The sequence below is a fragment of the Platichthys flesus genome, chromosome 15 (assembly GCF_949316205.1).
Source record: "Platichthys flesus chromosome 15, fPlaFle2.1, whole genome shotgun sequence".
Classification (NCBI taxonomy): domain Eukaryota; kingdom Metazoa; phylum Chordata; class Actinopteri; order Pleuronectiformes; family Pleuronectidae; genus Platichthys; species Platichthys flesus.
Window position 1 is genome coordinate 15,793,274 of NC_084959.1, and position 19,615 is coordinate 15,812,888.

At 41.3% G+C, this 19,615-nt stretch overlaps 3 protein-coding genes across 3 annotated transcripts; 2 read left to right on the forward strand and 1 right to left on the reverse strand.

Moving 5' to 3' along the window:
* Nucleotides 1–1,223: 1,223 nt before the first annotated feature.
* On the reverse strand, nucleotides 1,224–9,035 carry LOC133969137 (uncharacterized). Its single transcript, XM_062405416.1, has 2 exons — nucleotides 8,948–9,035; nucleotides 1,224–5,772 (listed from the first exon to the last, which is right to left on the reverse strand). The coding sequence occupies exon 2, from the start codon at nucleotides 5,764–5,766 to the stop codon at nucleotides 3,445–3,447; it is 2,322 nt and encodes a 773-aa protein (XP_062261400.1). The 5' UTR covers nucleotides 5,767–5,772; nucleotides 8,948–9,035; the 3' UTR covers nucleotides 1,224–3,444.
* A 587-nt stretch (nucleotides 9,036–9,622) lies between these two features.
* On the forward strand, nucleotides 9,623–13,211 carry chmp1b (charged multivesicular body protein 1B). The gene is made up of 8 exons (XM_062405421.1): nucleotides 9,623–9,803; nucleotides 10,888–10,985; nucleotides 11,088–11,234; nucleotides 11,377–11,445; nucleotides 11,535–11,642; nucleotides 11,735–11,778; nucleotides 12,002–12,074; nucleotides 12,593–13,211. The coding sequence occupies exons 1-8, from the start codon at nucleotides 9,785–9,787 to the stop codon at nucleotides 12,635–12,637; spliced, it is 603 nt and encodes a 200-aa protein (XP_062261405.1). The 5' UTR covers nucleotides 9,623–9,784; the 3' UTR covers nucleotides 12,638–13,211.
* Nucleotides 13,212–14,740: 1,529 nt separating this feature from the next.
* On the forward strand, nucleotides 14,741–18,885 carry rraga (Ras-related GTP binding A). Its single transcript, XM_062405419.1, has 10 exons — nucleotides 14,741–14,899; nucleotides 15,229–15,331; nucleotides 16,237–16,336; nucleotides 16,422–16,488; nucleotides 16,810–17,032; nucleotides 17,557–17,652; nucleotides 17,734–17,856; nucleotides 17,957–18,048; nucleotides 18,147–18,262; nucleotides 18,342–18,885. The coding sequence occupies exons 2-10, from the start codon at nucleotides 15,305–15,307 to the stop codon at nucleotides 18,443–18,445; spliced, it is 948 nt and encodes a 315-aa protein (XP_062261403.1). The 5' UTR covers nucleotides 14,741–14,899; nucleotides 15,229–15,304; the 3' UTR covers nucleotides 18,446–18,885.
* The last annotated feature ends 730 nt before the right edge of the window (nucleotides 18,886–19,615 follow it).

Here is a 19,615-nt window from a genome sequence, read left to right on the forward strand (position 1 = left end):
AGCTGCATAAATGCACTGGAACCTGGGGTGAGTCAGACTAGGAACAAACAAGGTTGAGCTGTGACGCACGTACGCTCTGCCACACCTAGAGACTGCAGAGACACTGGAGGATCATGGGAGTTAAAATCAATGCATAAAGAGGGAAAGGTCACTTTAGTGAAAGCCCGGGCGGGGGGGGGGGGGGGCAAAGCAAAGTCTGTTACATGTGAGCAATATAATAGAACAGAATTTTTTTTAATTATCAAAACCTGATTGTAAATGTGTAAAATATGAATTTTGAAAATCATTGCTAACAAGTGTATTTATTGTTGTGGGTATAGCAGCGTTCTAATATTCAGGATTAGTATTATGTTGTCTAAATTTTCAGTGCTTATAGATGCAAGAGACATATGTTGTATTTTTCATGTTATTTGGGCATCAGCAGTGGAATATGCAAATATACCACGGCAAAAGTGTGTGCAAGGAATATAAAGAATCAAGAAACTATAAATACACCAGTAAACCGTCACAGGCCTGAAAATAGACAGCTGTCGGGGGGGGGGGGGTGGACTTGAGGCTTCAGATGAATCATACTGCTGGGTTCAATCAGTTCAGACAATATTTCAAGTGTCCTCAGTTTATCTAGAACAGGATGATCAGAAAAGGGTCAGTGACAGGACTGAGGAGGAACACTGGGACTTATTGTGAATTTAGTCTGTTCCAAGTTAAACTAATGCATTAACAACAGACTTATTATAACTCTTATTAACATCACAATAACAAAGTATGATTGAAATATTTATATAGAATTTTTGACCACACTCGACTGTCAGGAAAACAGCTAATCTAAATGTGTGATGCAGCAATATAATGTAAAATGAAATGTGGAAAACTGCACATTTAAAATGTCCTATTTCAGCGTAGGTCATGTGTGAGCATAAAAACATACAAATAAATGACCTGTTACTTAAATATTCATTTCTAACAACTGAAAAAGTGCCTGTATAAAGGCCAATTTACTGTGTATGTGCCATTTACAAAACCTGATGGGAACATAAGCAATCTGATAAAACTCAAGCTTGTTAAAAGTAATGCTGAAAATGGGATAATTGAAAAAAGCATGCCAACACAATTACACAAATGACTGCCCCTGCAGCTTAATGAAAATAAGCTGATATCAGTGAGACTCAGACTCCAGACAAAAATTGGTTGTGTTCTTTTTTTATTATCACAACAACAATCTGAGCAACGAAATATTAGAACAGGAATATTTTTGACATTCTCCACTGGTGAAACGGTTCCTTAAAGATACACATACAACACACCCACAGTCTCAAGATAGATACGTCACTTAGAATCTACACAGGGCACAACTGCAAACATTATTCTAGATGTCTTCAATACTTCATAAGAGATTCACAAGCACGTTTGAAACACTGTATTTACTCCACAATACGTATCTGCATTTAGTTACACATGACTTAGTCCAAACCTCTGTTTATGCCAACACAATAAACAGACATACAGGGACAAGAAGTGCAAGGGTTGAAATGTGCCATAGCAGCGCACAACAGTGGCAACACACACACACACACACGCACAAACTGTTAAAGATGGGATTGGGATCTTTGAGGGGGAACAAAAATGCTCTTTGCATTTTAAGCTATTCAATCTTAATTTGTAAACATTCGGTTTTAAAAACAAGTCTTTTTTTAATAAGCCCCCAGCAGGCAAATCCCTGTGATGTTTCTCTCATGAGGAATATGAGAAACTATTTGACAAAATGCAGGATGGATTCAGAGATACAGCCACAATTCCAAGTTCATAACTCAGAGCACTACATTAGACGATTCAATTGCAAGTACAAGTAAAACACAACCTCAAACCATTACATCTGTCACTGAGTGGGATCACAACACGATGAGTTTGCTTAAATATTCCCATGAGGCTTTATGAGAATTATCAGGAGGGGAGAAGGGTCAGAAAACGTGTGTTGTTATTAAATCCACTATGGTGTTTTTGTTTGTCTGTTTGTCTGTTAGTTAGCAGGATTACACATAAACTACTGAACCAAATTCCATGAGATTGTGTCGAGGGGTGGAACATCACTGAAGGAAGAACCCATTGAATTTTGGAGTGAATCCAGATCAGGGGTTCAGATCCAGTATTTTCTTTTATGTCTTTAATATTGCAAAACAGAATTTTCTAAATTTTCCTTGATTTCCAAAAGAAAAAAATCATGGTTCATTATGAAGAAAATCAGTCATGTTGAGAGAACTGATCTATAGGTGTGTGTGGTTTGGTGCAGATCCCAATAAAAATCTGCATGTACTATATTAAAATGTGGTTTCTGAAGGAGACTGACCGTATTCACTCAACGCTAGAAAGTGTTTATCTTTTGACTGATACTAGGGGGCTACTACAGACATTTTTTCTTCTTTTATAGGTTGAAGTTACATATTCATCATTTAAATACTTTTTTAACATTTAGAGAAAACACTTAAGGTTTGTTTTCTCACTGGAGCGGGCAGTATGGTGTTGGAAAAATGTGAAGCCACCTATTTATGTGAACCAATCAGGATTCCATCAACATCTGTTTAGAGTTGTTTAATGTAAGGAAAATATATAAATAATAAATAAAGCAGATTTTATAAACGTTTACACTTAGTGTTGCGTATTTTGCAACAAATGTTCAATGTTTACAGAAATACTTACAGAATTAATTTTTTTTTAATAGATCGATTCAAGGTTCACCGTGCTTTAAAATCCCCAAATATTTAGCATTGTCCATAATTTGACTGAATCTGGGTTCTGTTCTTTCTGCCTTAGAAATTTGCTATTTACATTCACAAATACAGTACTTCATGGAAATACCACGGCAAATTTTGCTCATGTATGCCTGGTGTCCTATTTCTATACAGTGAATACACACATGCTGATTTTTAATCTACAGAGGATGGCATTTCACGAAACAGCTACATGAGGGTTGAACACCCTGGAAACGATTTATCACTTATTCAATCTACGTCCAAACTACGTTTTTTGTTGCCACCAGATGATTCAGAGATTATGTGTTATTATTCGTTTATCTTGTTGCGGTGAAGAAGGATAACATGGCAACGTTCTCTTCATCAGGGCAGTGTGACCAGTGCATGGCCCGACCAAAACTGAGCTGAAACAGCCTCAATCAAAGTCCCTCCACTTCGATCAAGTCCTTTCTACGAGCTCGAGTAAAATTCGACCCTTGCGTTTCTTTCCTTTTCAAAAGTCTTCGTCATCAAAGGATGACATGCGTTGCCTCCAGAGCCTGTTCAGTTCCGACCCGTCAGGAGCGGAGGGAATTCAAAGAATGAAACAACACTACGCCCGTGGTTGCTTGTGGCTGCTAAAACTTCCACGTGTGCCTCTGTGTGCAGAGCACCATGCTGAAAGCTGACACGACTCCCTGTGGGCACGCCACTGTAGCTACACCAGGCCACTCTGCATGTGCACGTGGAGAGGGTAGGGGTGGTAGACGAGCGGTGGCTGGGCCTGGGTGATGAAGTAGCTGTTGTAAATGGGCTCCGTCATGTACGGGGCCGGCTGATAGAAGCAGGTGACGTTGGTCGTGTTGGGGATGGCGTTCTGCTCGCCCAGGACCCTCAGGGCCAGCACCGTGATCATATTGAGCGTCTGCCTCCTCTCGTGTCCCATCAGACACACCGTGCTCTCGTCTATCACGCGTCGCAGGGTCATCAGGTAGTCATACTTGCTCGTCTCCTCGCTGCCCATGAAATGGCACTGCAGGTAGGCCTCGATCTTGCGCTGCTGCTCGCTCACGTCAGGAAAGTCGATGAAGAAGCGGGAGCACATGTACCGCTCCAACGACTTGATCTCGGTCTCGCTGGCCGGCCTGAAGTTCCTCACCAGCAGGTCGCTGTATTTCAGCAGGCCCCCCCCTCGGATCTCCTCTGGGTTGTGGGTGGCGATGAGACGTTGGTGAAGGTGTCCCATCGCCTGCTCAAAGTCTCCGTACATGCACTCGGCTTCAATGGTTATGGTGGGCCGCCCCGCTGCCCCGGTCCATGAGCTTGACCCACACCTGTTCAGGACTGTATCCTTCATTTCAGGTTTCTGCTCGATGACCTGAGGCGGCGTGGCGATGTTTGCTGCATGCGTGTGTCTCTGAGTCTCTGAATCAGGAGGCTTCTTCGAGCGTTTTGGTTTAACAGTTTGTTCTGTGGTTTCATTGGAGCCAGTGGCCCCTTGAGGCGTACTGGCCGCCCTGTACGTGGGAACTGTGAGAGCATCTTTACCATCAAAGTTCTCCGACTGGGCGCCCGGTTCAATTGAGCGTTGAACTTGAGCGGTGTCCAGTGACGAAGGCTTCGGCTGAAGGGGTTTGGGGATTTCTATGGGTGGAAACAGCTGTGTTGTAAGATCTGACAGATCTGTGAGAAGAGACCATTTCTCAGGTTTACTGATCAACTTCCGAGACATTTTTCTTTGTAATTTGGGCAGGGGGCAAAAGTCTGGTACTACGTCCTGTGATGTGCTGCAGGTTTTCTTAGCAGGAGGAGGGAAGGAGAACTCAAGCTGGGAGTCTTGTGGGTCTGGGGTCTTTTCAGTTTTGCACATTTCAGAGTCTACTTTGAAATTAGCACTTTCTTCACAATGGACCACTTCTTGTGGACTCGACTTTGCTATATGCTTAATAGACACTGGTTGGGAAGCTTGTGACTCACACAGCTCTTCATTGTCCTGTAGCTTTAAAGAGGAGTGTGTCATCTGTGGATCCCTGACGTCTGTAAATAAAGTTGTAGATGTTGAAGCTAAAGGAAAATCACTGTGAAACTGTTCTTTCTCTTCTCCAGTTTCCTCACACAGTTCAAAAACAATGTCCTCCTCTGAAACAACATCCTCAATGCCATCTACTTCCTCTTCCCCCTGCTGTAAGTTACTGCTCTCTGCCGCTAACACCTGCTGGGCCTCATGCTTCCCACCATCACGCTCAATATTAGCCTGTGGAAGCTCGTTCTCATGCACAGAAACTACTCCTTCAAGACACTGACTTTCCTCACCGGCTGCCATCGCTGAGTTTTTTTCAATATCCCCCTCAGCATCTGGAAGAGCGCCTGCCTTCTCCTTCTTTTTCTTTTCCTCCTCATTGTGTGATTTAGCCAAATTCCCAGGTTTCATTGGCAACTGCCCTGCCTGCCTCCTGTCAGTCTCCCAGTAGGACTCAAGGATGCGGTCCAATATTATCTGGAACGAGTCCACGCTAAACTCAAACTGTCTTCGCAGGGAACTAACGAACCTGAGCCCCACGGTTTTAGCTCTGTTATTCGACAGTGAGATGAGGCTCCATCTGTCATGCTCATTGAAAACCTTCACCATTTTTTGCACATAGGCTTCCTTCATTGTCAGGCAAGTGATTTTCCGTCTGTTAACACCGTAGGGGAGGAGGTCTCGCAGGCTGCCCAGCACCACATCCTTAATTACCTGGAAGTCCTCCTGCCTGGGCAGCTCTACTCCGAAAATGATGTCCAGGTCCCTGTAGCCCAGGCCGTTATTCTTCACCAGGATGTGGCTGGCGGTAGCACCATTGAGCCGTATGTCTTTCACCTGGATGTCTCTCTCGACCAGCCGATCCTTCACCACGCGGATAATGTCTTTCGCTCTCACCTGCAGGGTGGGGAAATTTCCTCGTCCGTGGATGGGGATGACCTCGGTCAAGACCTTGTCCAGAGCTTGGATTTGCTCAAGGGTCAAGTTGTGGAACCTCTTCTCTATTTGAAGCTCCATCATCCTTACCTGTGAAAGAGAGGTCAGACATATTTATCACACTACAGCTAACGTCTGCCATGATCTAACAAACCCTGCTTTTTCTTAGAGCAACATAAACCAATATGCCCTTTACAAATGGCAAGCATTCTTCACATCATCCTATCACCTTGTATACATCTTTATCCTTAAGAATATTTTTCTCTTGTTTGCTTGCTTGAATGTCTTGTCTTTTGGGGCTTCCCCAGGTCCTGAAAGAACCAAATGCACAAACGCAATTAAGCAAGCCATGTCCCACTCCATCAGCTAGATTTGAAAGTATGCATTAAAGGATCAATGTGTGGAATTATGGAGGAGCTATTGACATAATATGAATAAGATTTACATAAATTCTTTACATGTACATGGAGAACGGGTCCTCCACCATGTTGCAATGCCATGTTTCTACAGTAGCCCAGAATGGACAAACCAAACACTGGCTCTGGAGAGAGCCTCTTGGTAACCTGAAGGCCACCGAATGCTCTGCTACGCACTTGGAAAGGGACGAGTTAGCGAAATCGGATTCACCTGGTTGCTATGTGCGACCTGTCCACTAGATATCAGTAAATCCTGCATACTGAACCTTTAAACTCATATGGCAGCTACAAAACTCAACGTGAGCTCAGAGGAGTGAGTAAGTGATGGTGAGTCTATACGGCCACTAGCATAACATATAGAAAAGGTAACTAAATTGCAGCTCAAAAATAAACCACAGTTTAAACATGTCGATCTTGCACAGAAACTCAATAAGCAACAAGAAATGACATCATGACTGAATGTTCTACAGATAAGTCCTTACTTTTTTTTACTTCTAATCTTCTATCTTCTAAACGAAAGTTAATTTGTAAGTTGTGGCTGTTGCTGAGCTAAGATTGAGATGGCTGTGCCTACTTTCCAACTCCTCCCAGAACTCTTTGTGAGTTATGAACTCTTTTGTTCCGGGACATTCCAGTGGCACTGTGAACACCAGAAGCTGCCTCTCGTGCCATTTGACGTGTTGGAAACATTCAGCCGTCGCCATGTTGAATCTCCTCCATGATCATGCAGCCATTTGCTGCCTACAGGTGACTCACCTGCAGCGTGTCATTCACTGGCTCTCAGACACAGAGTCAACCTTGGTTGAGAGACGTCTGAGAGCTGCACGTGAAACCTGTCATGGCAGAGCAGGCATTCACCACTGTGCTTACACACTTGATTGTTTCTAATACGCAGCATGCAGCTGATTGACGATGTGTTTATTCCTGCTGTTATAATAGGAAAATGCATTTGTGAGAGGGAGAAGAGTACGTCATGTTCGCTGACTCACTCACTACTGAAGAAAATGTCAGATTTATTTAGTTGTCAATCGCTGGAAGCTTCAAAAGATCCTCACACTCTCAGATATGTTTATGACAACAGCAGGGATGAGGGATCAGTTAAGGATCCTCAGGGTGTTTTGAAAAATGAATGCTCAACTAGTTATAAAGTCCTTTTAATGGTCTTTTTTTCTTCCAAATGCGTCAGCCAAAATCAGCGCATCATACTAAACATTTCTATAAAGGAGAGAGAAGATGGGGGGGGGGGGGGTTATTTCCCCCAGTTTTCTTTTGAGACATATCATTTTGAGAAAATAATCTGACAACCAAAAACTCTACATAAAGGAGCTTTAGAATGTATGTTTAAGTGCACACTATGTAAACTGAAAGGCATAGTTAATTATTTTTCTAATTTGCTCCACCATAAAAATACTCACACAATGCATTTCAATGAGATATGTGAATCAGTGCCATTTCATAACACTTGAAAGATAATGTGAAGATCCATCAACTTTCAGGTCATTACATCTATACCTCTTGAAAAATGACGTAGGTGTGCGTTTGTTTGTCCGTTAGTTAACGGGATTGTGTGAAAACTACTTGATGGATTATCATGAAACTTACATTTTGGCGTGGATCCAGATTTGGGGGTGTATAGAGGGTATTCTTTTCACCAACTTCAACATTGTGAAATAGTGTTTAGGGGACTGATATTTATGATTGTGTGCAATTTGGTTGCAGACCCAAACAACAATCTGGATGTAGTGAATTTAAATGTGGTTTCTAAGGGGACTTTTGGACACAGGCAGTGTGCACTGTACTGAGTATTTCATCTGTTTACCTGAAGATCCTCATGCAGTCATCCATGTCATTGTATGCTCAGGAGTTGTAAGTGTACATATAGGGAAACTGGACATGCTTGGGTTTCTTGAAGACTTCACACCTCTCATCCAAGAGGCTTCTTCAGTTCTATTATTATTGATGTTGTTATTATTATGATGTCACATTAAACGTGATCCCTGTTCCATCTAGATCCTTCTCTTTATTACCAATTTTACATATAATTTAAATGAAAGCCGATTTTGCAACAGTTTAAAATGAATTTTAATGGATATACAAAACAACTGTAAACACAGTCAGGGTGATAAAAGGTTCATATAAATACTATATATGTGTAATAATATGCAACGGTTATATTAGTATTGATTTCAAACGGACCTGGCCATGTGATGCATCTTTAAACAGCACCGGATCATCTGTTGAGTGTGTTGATGTGGTTCAGTTCAGTGGCTGTGGGCACATGGGGAAGTGTGGCCCACAGCACTCTCTAGTGAATCTCCCGGGTTACATCAGCTCGGTCCTGCAGCAGGACTGCTCCTGAGCCTCTTGGCTTCTTTATAGATAAGACTATATGAGTCATACAGCCACTGAACGAAGCATCACACACTGGTTCTCCTGGATCCTTTCCCTGTGCGCAAAAAACTAAATGCACCCCTTCATGGGGCCTGATCACTAAACCCGCTGAGCTGAATATAGCCCATCACAGATTATATTATTCGTGATCTGGTTTCATATATGTGTTTTTTTTGTGTGTTTTGTTTTACTGTTGCAGCAGCATTTTTGCACAGGCCATTTGTTTTCTTTCTAATGTGCAATCCATTGTTCTCTAAACTTCACACGATGCTTGCAATTAGTTCAAATGTGCATTTCCCTGTACATTAAACACACGATCGCAGCTTTGAAGTTGACAGCCATCCCAAAACAATGACTGATATTATGTCTGAAACTGTCTCATGTGATGATGGAGAAGAAAAACCAATGAGGTAAATAACTGTCAGAATGAGTCACAGTAGAAAAAAAAAGCAACTCACCTGCTGTGTCCAGATGCAAGTGTAAAGTGCAGGAGATGAGAGAAGCAGCGAGCTGTGGCCAACAGGTTTTATCCGACCCCCGCCGAGAGGTTGATGCCGAACTTAACACGGACACTTCAGCTCAGCGAGCACTGTTTCCATGGAAATCAGGCGTCACGAAATTTACAATAAATCACGACGCTCGGCCGCGCGAGTTGGGAACAACCCGTGCGCGCGCGTGCGTGTGCGTGGGAACACTTTGCCCTTCTCTCCCCCGCACTGCTTTTAAGTAAAGTTTGTTTCGTATCGGCGGAGGAGCACACGCACCGACCTGTCAGGCTTCAACTACCGGCGCGCCACCGCACTGCCGAGGAGCCGATGCGGGGTAAAGCATCGCATCAGGCGGAGTGAGTCATCCCCTCTCCCCGCCGCGATCCCCCCGGTAAATGTGCTCATCAGTCAGCCGCGATCACCGCCCACCTCCCCGTCCCCCCCACCTCGGACTCAGTCACAACAATAACAAATAAACAAAAACGTTGAAAGTGTTTATTTGTTAACACCTTGTTTCTCTATTTTCTTCTTTTCATTCATATTTTACTCGTGGGAGGGGAGAGGAGAGGAGAGGAGGAGAGGAGAGGGGGGCAGCTTCCTCGTGACGTAGAACGGAATACAGCGTGCATGTGACTGTGACGTCACTAATATTTTGGTGATACACCCGGAAGTGCAGGAGCGCTCGACGACCGAAACCCAAACAGGCAGAAGTTTCTCCCCGACGAGTTCGGCTTCGTTTAGCAGCTCATCGGAGGTGAAGTGTTCGCGAGGAGAGCAGCGGGAATAACCGAGAGGAGCAGCGTCAACATGCCTTCCAGTATGGACAGTATCCTTTCACCATAACCAGCGGTAGGCGAGGGGAGCTGAGACCGCGGTGTAACGTCACTACGAGAGGGCTCCGACAGCGACAGCAACACGGTGGTCCTCGGTGGGATTTATGGGTTCAGACGTGTGAAAACGTAGATACATGGGTCACGTGCTACTAAAGAAAGAAGTATTGTCTTATTAATCAACCCGGGACTTTTACTTGTCGACTCCGGGCGTCGTAACAGAGTCGCGGGCTGAAGGCCTGGCAGGCTTAATGTCTGGAAATACCCAACTGGTTCACCGATGTAGTCAGGGGGCTGGTTGATACTCCCACTTATGAAGAATAGAGCAGATGGGTGTTTTCACGGGGATCGTCCTTTTTCAGACACCACGGAGGTTTAACATGACGGAAACAAAACAGGCCAATTAAAGGGAAACTCCAACAATAGCAGTTAGATAACAATCTCTTTGTCTCTGCCTCGATATAAAGTCGAGAGGTGTTTCAAAACTGTGAACTGACATATTCAGGATAGTTTAGGCTTAAAACTGAAATTTAACTAGAACAGTTAATAATTGAAAGTAATCAAAATGTGTAAACGCCCTGAAGGTACTGAATCTAGTTCAGGTAGCTCAGCGGTGACAGGGTCAGAGATCTCTGAGCTGTTGTTCTCATGTCATGAGTCAGACACTTTGATTTCAATCAAGACACATTTAAACATTTATTTAGGTCACAATGCGTATCTGGATTGGTAATTTGTCTGCATTTGAAAAAAAACATAGATTCAGTCATTACCTTGTATACCATTGCTAAACAAAATAATACATTGAAAACACAACAATCATATTGAGTCTGATCTCTTAGATTTTCTTAAATTTGTATTTACCCTGTGTAAAGGCACTCAAATCCATCCATTCCTTATCAAATTGACAAATAAACTTCACTGCTCTTGGGTGGACCAGGTCTACTGACCTTAACACTAGTTTGGAAATTCAGTCCTGACATTTCCTGTTTCTTATCATCTGACATGCAAACTGAGGCCAATATATCAGCATGAATCGTTGTTTTTGTTTGGACTTTGTTCTTCCTTAACCTCATGTTTCAGAACATCTATTTAATTTGAAAATGGCTGCCAAAGATCTCCAAAGAAACTCCAAGAAATGTGACAAAGAGGAAAAAGCTGAGAAGTTGAAAGTCAAGAAAGTAAGTTGCACCTCTGAAACCAGTCATCATAACATTACATTACTAAGGGAAGCTGCCTGATTATTTCTTTACTGAACCACAATATGTTTGTGTTTTCTCTAGGCCATACAGAAGGGCAACACGGAAGTGGCGAGGATCCATGCAGAGAACGCCATCAGACAGAAGAACCAGTCTGTGAACTTCCTGAGGATGAGCGCTCGGGTAGAGGCCGTCGCATCAAGGGTTCAAACTGCAGTGACATTGAACCAGGTACATTGAAAACAGGGTCCTTTCATTTGGCTGAAGGCCTAGAAAATCAATTACTGGCTGGCGAATGGAAATCCTGACTCAAAAGCTTATTTTGATTTCTGTTCTGATGTATAATAATAATTTTGCAAATTTTATTTCACAGGTCACTAAATCTATGGGTGGAGTGGTGAAAGGCATGGACATGACCCTGAAGAGTATGAATTTGGAAAAGGTGAGTGGCATTTACACATGGAAGTGATATTTTTCCTACTTTTTTTGTCCTCGAGTCATCAAACAATTCATCAACCTCTTTTCTTTCAGATCTCAGCTCTCATGGAAAAGTTTGAACGGCAGTTTGAGACTCTGGATGTTCAGACAGCCCAAATGGAGGACACCATGAGCAGCACGACAACACTCACAACACCACAGGTACATTTCTCTGCTGGACTAGTCATTCTTGTGGTCTCACAGTGTTTTAAACAAACTCGCTGTATATCAAATTTTTCCAATGTGTGTTTCAGAACCAAGTGGATTCATTGCTGCATGAATTGGCAGATGAAGCAGGGTAAGTTTTACCCCAATATATTCTTTTAAATAACATTAGATATGTACATAGATATACAGATATTTGCATTCATAGAATTCAGATATAGGTTGGTGTGTTGTTTCTGTCCAAAATTTGACAAACATTTGAGGAATATTTAAAAAAGTATTATTCAGTAAAGTGTAAGCAAAGGCACTGTGGCTTTAATCATCTAAATGTAAGTTTTAAATGCTGGTGTGTTTAGATTGGACCTGAACATGGAGCTCCCCCAGGGACAGACTGGATCAGTGGGCACCAGCGTGGCCTCTGCAGAACAGGTAAACTCCTACTTTCCACAACATCCTTGTTTTACACTTAAAGGGATTGTTCCCTGAAAAATTAAAATTCACTAATTATCTACCCGGCTATATGACTTTAGAGGGGTGGGTGAAGTGTTTGAGTCCAAAAAACACTTCTTGAGTTCCAGGGGTTTACTGATTCTGTGGCATTTAAACACCTCACCCACCCCTCCATCGGCATAGTGGTGAGCAGATAATGAGTGAATTCAAATTATTCTGGTGAACTATCCCTTTAAGTCACAAATAAACATTAAAAAACTCACTACTGTTACTGCTACATGAATAATGTTATTACAGGAAATAAATGTTTAACAATGTTTTTTCAAAACAAGGAATTTAAAGCAAATGAAAATGAAATGAAAATTGTGATGCAAACCTGCCGCTCAGACATCTACAGTGGCCCAGGCGTAAAGAAAGATATTCTCTGAATAACCCTGATTCTTCCGTCATCATCATCTTCATCCTCATTGTCTGTCTTTGCTCTCTCTTGTCCAAAGGATGAACTCTCCAACAGGCTCGCCAAGCTCAGAGATCAAATGTAATGGACGACTGCAGTGGACGTCACTACCTGAATATTACTCCCAAACACGTTATATCTCCTAGCTCCTTTTTACATTTAATGTCTCTCTGGAGGAGTTACTGTATCATGTTGTTTTTTTCCTCACATAATGGCCCTATGGTTCTATGTTTTTGATAACCTCAGCAATAAGACACCCCACTCTAACAAAACTGTTAAATGTGTATACTTAAAATCTAAACACATATAATTAATTAGGATTGCAACAGTGATTACCCTGTATATTATTTATATACAAGATAATCCTACTTGTGGTTTATAAGCTGAAGGTTTTTGGATAATGGGTTTCAGTTTTTTCTTCGTATGTGCATGATTGCCGATGGCATATATGCATTTCTTTTATCAGAGAATGAAATACCTCCTCTTCCTCCTAACTGGTGAATAGAAAACATGTGTTGATTTGTTTTATTTTACTTCTGACAAATATTTTAAGAAGATACCGGGACTGGTCGTCTTCAGTTTTTTTTTTTTTTTGGGAGAGGGTTTCAGTTTGGAGATTACATACAGTAAGTAAACAATAAAGTTTTATAATACTTTTATTGTTTTGACTTCTCAATGAATTTATAATTTTCAGTAAATCCGCATAAATCTCTCTGTGCAGTCTGTGGTGACATACACACACACACCGTATATCAACAGCTCTGTGACATCAGAAACAAATGTTTTTTTCCTGCTGAAGTATGGACACTTAAAACTGTTGAGGTGAGCAGGAAATGAAAGGTTTTATGAATCGACATTATATAGGAGTATGTAATGTTATTTATATATACCAGTATTTGATTTGATTGTGTGTGCATCTGCACTGTGTGGTCCAATGAGAAATGAATGCCACCTAAGAACTAATATTCATAGAACTGCTGTGACACTTTATTTTATTAAATTATATTCTAAATTACACATTCTTGCCCTCTCGTGGTCATTCTAAGTAACTACAGCTCAGCAGCTTTGCCATATATATAGCGTTCAGTTTATAAATTTTAATGCATATTGTGAAGTGGACGTGAATATCATTATTGGTTTGATATTTTGTCTTGACATGTGAAAGACAGTTTCATGATTGTATATATTATCATTAATTTTCGCTGCCTCCTGGTGGCCATTGTTTTTAACAGGGAAACTGTTCATTTATGTACAGTACAAAAGGATAAAAACGTTTTAACAGTAGTAGAATAATATGGTAATAGTATAAAGTAATGATGTTGTAATATAGTTATCCAATTTATGAGTTCTATATATTCATAAATCACAATTTGTCTCACAGAGCTTTAACAAGGTGGGACATCCTCTGCCCTTAACCCTCAACAAGAGCAAGGAAGAACTACAAAAAAAAACTTTTAACGGGATAAAAAGAGCAGTAGTACAAAAGATGCCACGTGTAAAGGAGAACATCAGAATGATAGGGGTATTTGCAGCATTGATAGAATAAACACTTTGTAGCATAATGGAGGGTAAATGAACAATATGACTGCTCAACCAACAGTAGAGTTTAGGAAAGATTGAAAAAGAGTTGTGTGTGTGTGTGTGTGCACGTATACACATAAATGTATGAAAAATGGGAGAGTGAGAAAATGAACACAAGCTAGCTTATATGCAACAGTGTGTTAGGAAAATGACAAGAACGGTTTTTAATTTATTTATTTCGACAGCCAGCTAACCACCCTAAATAATGTGGAGATGTAGTTATATATCTCACAGGGAGCTGCAACAAGTAAAGAAACAATTGGAAAAAAATTCTACATTAAAATCAACTCATTTTCGATATGAGTTTACTACATTTTTGGACGAATTAAAGACTTGCTTTTAAATATAGTATATATACTTGTTTCATACATTTTCACACTTGAATTAACTGATATTGACAAAACTAAAAACATTTATGGGAGAATGAAATTAAGTTTTGTTTCCCCTGCGTAATGTCTGTAAGGCATTTTAACTCTCCGTTTCCAAAATGGATAAATATTAGACTTAAATCTGATCGCTTGTTCTAACCTCAACTTTAATTTTTCTTTATTAACTGAACTGTTACATACATATTTAATCCTGTCTGCTGTGCCTGTGAGACCGAACACAAGGCAGAGGTACAGTTTGTCATCATGTGACTTTGGCGTAAACAGGAAGCAGCTGATCCTGAATTCACTGCCTGCTTCCACCAAGTAACGTGAACAAGTGTATTCGTAACAACAAGTTGAAGAGCAGAGTGAAAACCAGTTTGAACAGAAGAAACGCGGTGAGTAGACGACACGCGTCTGGATTGTATCTTAGCTATTCTTCTGTTTAGCCTGGCTAAGCTAACCGACATGTATCTGCTCTGTGCTGCTAGCTACGTTAGCATTAGCTTAGGTGTTTATCCCGGAGCAGATAAGAGTTTATGGACATAAATAAGAGGTTGATTTATTATTCCGTGTGTGCTTCAGACTGTTTAAACACTTCGACTCGTCCACAGACTTGAGTGTTCTGGCCACAGACTGTATTTAAAGAGACGTGTCCCCTGTAGGGATCACGGGTTCAGCAGAGCTAAGTGTCAGCTAGGTGAAAATATTTGTGTTTGCTCCGCAGCTGAAGGAGAAGAGCCGAGTGAAGTCACCTGACCCGCGGCTCACAGCAACACGCCACACCGTGTCTGCTGAGGGGGATGTCAAGCACAGCCATGAAGAAAAAGGTGAGTCTCACATCACAGGCAGTTGTTTACTCTAAGCATCTACTGTGATGCAGCTTCTGGGAGCTTTAATAATCAATGTATCAGTCAATCGGTCATGATAATCAATGTGACCCAACTGCAGCACAGAATGAAAACATTAAAACTATATAATCTTGAACGGCTCTCAGAGGATCTCATTCCTCGGGCGAAGGCCCAACAGTCCCTTTAACTTCAATCAAGCAGCTCCATATTTCACAGACTCATAGGTATCAGCTCCCCGAATATGGCTGTCTATTAACAATTCCCTGTGGAAATGTTGAAGAAAACCCTATCATAGTTTAATGGGTTCTTCCTGTAACTCATCTTTCCACCAAGTTTACTGGAAATCTATTCAGTTAATTTTTTTTGGTCTTGTGTACAAACCTACAAACAAACGTACACATCCACACACATAGCAATATCATATCAACAGGAACTGAGGAACTGCTCTCATAAACTTGAAATGCGGAAACATCAGAGGCAGGTAAAGAGAATAAAAAGAGATAAATTAACTCAATACCAAAAGAGATGTGAAAAGGATCATAATAAAATACTAAAAGAGGAGTAAGTAAAACCAGCGATAAAAAGTGAAAATATTGATATGTTATATAAAGTAAATAATTGAATGAATGATTACAATTAAATAATATAAACGTATGACAGTTTAAGATTAAAAATGAATAGACAGTGAAATAAATACAATTCAACGAGCAGCCAGTCTAAAACAGTCTTGTTTAACCTTTTAAAAAGATCCTTTTATAAATCATTTGAAGTTGGCTCCATCTCCACTAGCTACAACATTAGAATGCTCAATTCCAATGCAGTACTTTAGCAGTGGGTATAGACAACTTTAGTGATGGTGTAATCAGTTGTATTTGTGTTTTCAGGTACTACTGATGGGGAAAAGTGGTTCTGGAAAGACCAGCATGAGATCAATCATCTTTGCTAACTACATAGCTCGAGACACACGCCGCCTTGGGGCTACAAGTAAGAGCTTTTACAGAAAGGTGCTTTACAGCAACTTCGACTGTATCTAACATCTTCTTGTTCCTCATTTTTCTGTTTAATGCAGTTGATGTGGAGCACTCGCATGTACGATTTCTTGGCAATCTTGTTCTCAACCTTTGGGACTGTGGAGGGTAAAGTATATCTCTCTTTTATTTACTGTGCTTAGACGATATTCAATTACATTACATTACATAACATGTCATTTAGCTGACGCTTTTGTCCAAAGCGACTTACATATTTAGAACACTCAGCATTTATGAGGGGCCATTTTAGGGGTTCAGTATCTTGCCAAGGACACTTAGGCATGCAGATGGGAAAGAGTGGGGTTCGAACTGGCAACCTCCTTGTTACAGAACACCCGCTCTACCCCCTAGGCAACGCTCTCCCCCTATTCAAAGTGTTTTACCTGATCCGACCCGTTAAGCACTGCTCTGTGCTTCTCCACACAACAGCCAGGACACGTTCATGGAGAACTACTTCACCAGCCAGAGGGACAACATTTTCAGAAACGTAGAGGTGCTTATTTACGTATTCGATGTTGAGAGTCGGGAGCTGGAGAAAGACATGCATTACTACCAGTCATGTCTGGAAGCCATCCTGCAGAACTCCCCTGATGCCAAAGTTTTCTGCCTCGTGCACAAAATGGACCTTGTGCAGGAAGACCAGAGAGATTTGGTGAGCTCTACCCGACATTTTCTACATCCTTCATCAGAGATGCTGCTCCTTTGCAACATGCACATTGTAGCTCTCTTTGCAATGTAAAATATTCACACTGTAACCAGAAACTTAAAATGGAATCAAAGTATATAAAGGATTGTTCCTATGAAGATGGGCATACATTAATACAACCAACAAATCGTCCAACTAAAGAAATAGTGATGTTTTACCTTTTACAACATTTTATAGAGGTGTGGTGGTTAGCACTGTTGCCAAACAGCAGGAAGGTTCTTAGGCCATGGTCTTACTGAATAGTGTTTGTATGTCCTCCTTGTGTTTGCGGGGTCGTACTCCAGCTTCTTCCTACAGTCTTAAGACATGCAGATTGGATTTCCTATTACTTTACACATTCATTTATAGACAGATTTCTGTATAGTTTCTTTATATATTCATGTGTTTTGGTGTTAGTACAGAGCGTTACCTGCATCGCTGCCTCGGTTTCCACTGATCCGCTGACTTTACTGTGTTCATTGTCTTTGCAGATCTTTAAGGAGCGTGAAGAAGATTTAAAGAGACTGTCCCGACCTCTGGCTTGCACATGCTTCAGGACATCGATCTGGGACGAAACCCTGTATAAGGTTGTGAATACATACAGTTGCTTATTTTTTGGATGATAAAGTTGATAAGGGCCTCAAAATCATGTTCACGTGTGTTTGCAGGCCTGGTCGAGCATCGTGTACCAGCTCATACCAAACGTCCAGCAGCTGGAGACGAACCTGAGGAATTTTGCACAAATCATTGAGGCAGATGAAGTTCTTCTGTTTGAGAGAGCCACCTTCCTGGTGAGAGCGACCACTTCCTCCGGCACGACAGAAAATCTGAACCTGGATATGAAATTCATCTTTTGATCGTTATTGTGACATGGTGTTTTTGTGAATGCAGGTGATCTCCCACTATCAATGCAAAGAGCAGCGTGATGCTCATAGATTCGAGAAGATCAGTAACATTATCAAACAGTTCAAACTCAGTTGTAGGTAAGTTCACGCAGCAAAAACATCATCTGACTGCCAAAATCAGCTGCTGCACTTGTATGATGTTTCTGATTTATTTTTTCCTATTATTTTACTTCCAGTAAACTTGCAGCCTCTTTCCAAAGCATGGAAGTGAGGAACTCCAACTTTGCAGCCTTCATTGACGTCTTCACCTCCAACACATATGTCATGGTGATCATGTCAGACCCCTCCATTCGTAAGTAGTTAAGCTGGCCTTAGCGTTTGACTGTATGATTAAAGCAACAATCATAATTAATCATGTTTCTATTTTCTAGCCTCTGCAGCCACTCTCATCAATATCCGTAATGCTAGGAAACACTTTGAGAAGTTGGAGCGGGTGGACGGACCCAAGCACAGTCTGCACATGCGAATGCGCTAACTGTCCCATTTGTCCCAGTGGATACCCTCAGCCAATCAGTACACAGTACGCCAACGGCATGCCGCGGACTCTCTGCTCCCCAACACACTTGTGCAGCCCTGCTCTGTTTCCTCTGTATCTTTCACATTCAATCACAGTTACTACGGAATGAAATCAGTATTTCTTTTGGTCTAATTTCTACAGTAACTTGAAAAAAGATGCAGTCTATTGAAATATTTGCCCTAACTCGGCGCATTAAAGAAAAAAATGAATAGTTGTGTTTACTTCTGCCGTCACACTTTGTCTGGCACATTCGCTATTTTCACTTTATGTGATTCACTTTATGCAGTGAAACCCGGTGATCGGGGATAGTTTCTCCAAGTTTGCTTTTCAGATGCCGTTTGTGAGCTGTTCTGTTACACTTTCAAAGTACAAGCAATATAGATATATTCAGAAAAATATCATGTCATGTGTCTTTTTTTTGTCTGACTCCATATTCTTCACATCGCTTACTGCTTGATCCAGATTTTGGTACACTGCACAACCATTGTCCATTGTGCATCAAACCGGTTGGCCATGGGCAACAACAGCAGTTGATGACTGTAACATTGTGAGAGAAGAAAAACCACCAAAGCAACAGTCACTGACATCAGAACAGTCACTGACATCAGAAGAGATGAGCTGCAAAAGCTCTGAAACAAAGTTTTATTCAACAATGAGACCGAGATAAAAAAAGATCAACTTGGTGGAAGGATCGGTGTGAGGAGAGGGTGAAAGGATCTGCTCATGATCCACAACACACAAGTTCATCTGTAAAGCACAGTGGAGCTGGTGCTGTGTCTTCAGCTGCTTCTGGTGCAGGCTCACTAATCCTATGAATGAAATCAGAACTCTACATGAAAATTCTTTAACCAGTTTATAGAGAAATGCATCCAAACTAATCAGGAGGAAATTCAAAACTCCAATGGCATAAGCAGGTCAGTCAGTTTGTAACCCAAGGGAATAATTAATGGATCTTGATGAAAACATATTTAGGTAACTGATTTCTATGAGTGTGACATTTGGTGCAGCTTGATCACATTAAAAGGGACTGGATGGTGGTACGTCCTCTGCTGAGTTCAAGTTGACTTAAAATGTCTTTGTTCTGTTACTTTACTCTAAAGGGTATTCTGAAACACACGGTGCTATGCC

What these genes read in the sequence shown, in the direction of transcription:
- rraga (XM_062405419.1), top strand. Translation starts at nt 15,305, where the DNA reads ATGTCAAGCACAGCCATGAAGAAAAAG. An exon ending in AACCTTTGGGACTGTGGAGG is followed by an intron (nt 16,489 to 16,809) that starts GTAAAGTATATC and finishes TCCACACAACAG; the next exon opens with CCAGGACACGTTCATGGAGA. An exon ending in GGGACGAAACCCTGTATAAG is followed by an intron (nt 17,653 to 17,733) that starts GTTGTGAATACA and finishes GTGTGTTTGCAG; the next exon opens with GCCTGGTCGAGCATCGTGTA.
- chmp1b (XM_062405421.1), top strand. An exon ending in AGAAGTTGAAAGTCAAGAAA is followed by an intron (nt 10,986 to 11,087) that starts GTAAGTTGCACC and finishes TGTTTTCTCTAG; the next exon opens with GCCATACAGAAGGGCAACAC. An exon ending in GAATTGGCAGATGAAGCAGG is followed by an intron (nt 11,779 to 12,001) that starts GTAAGTTTTACC and finishes TGGTGTGTTTAG; the next exon opens with ATTGGACCTGAACATGGAGC.
- LOC133969137 (XM_062405416.1), bottom strand. Translation starts at nt 5,766, where the DNA reads ATGATGGAGCTTCAAATAGAGAAGAGGTTCCACAACTTGACCCTTGAG.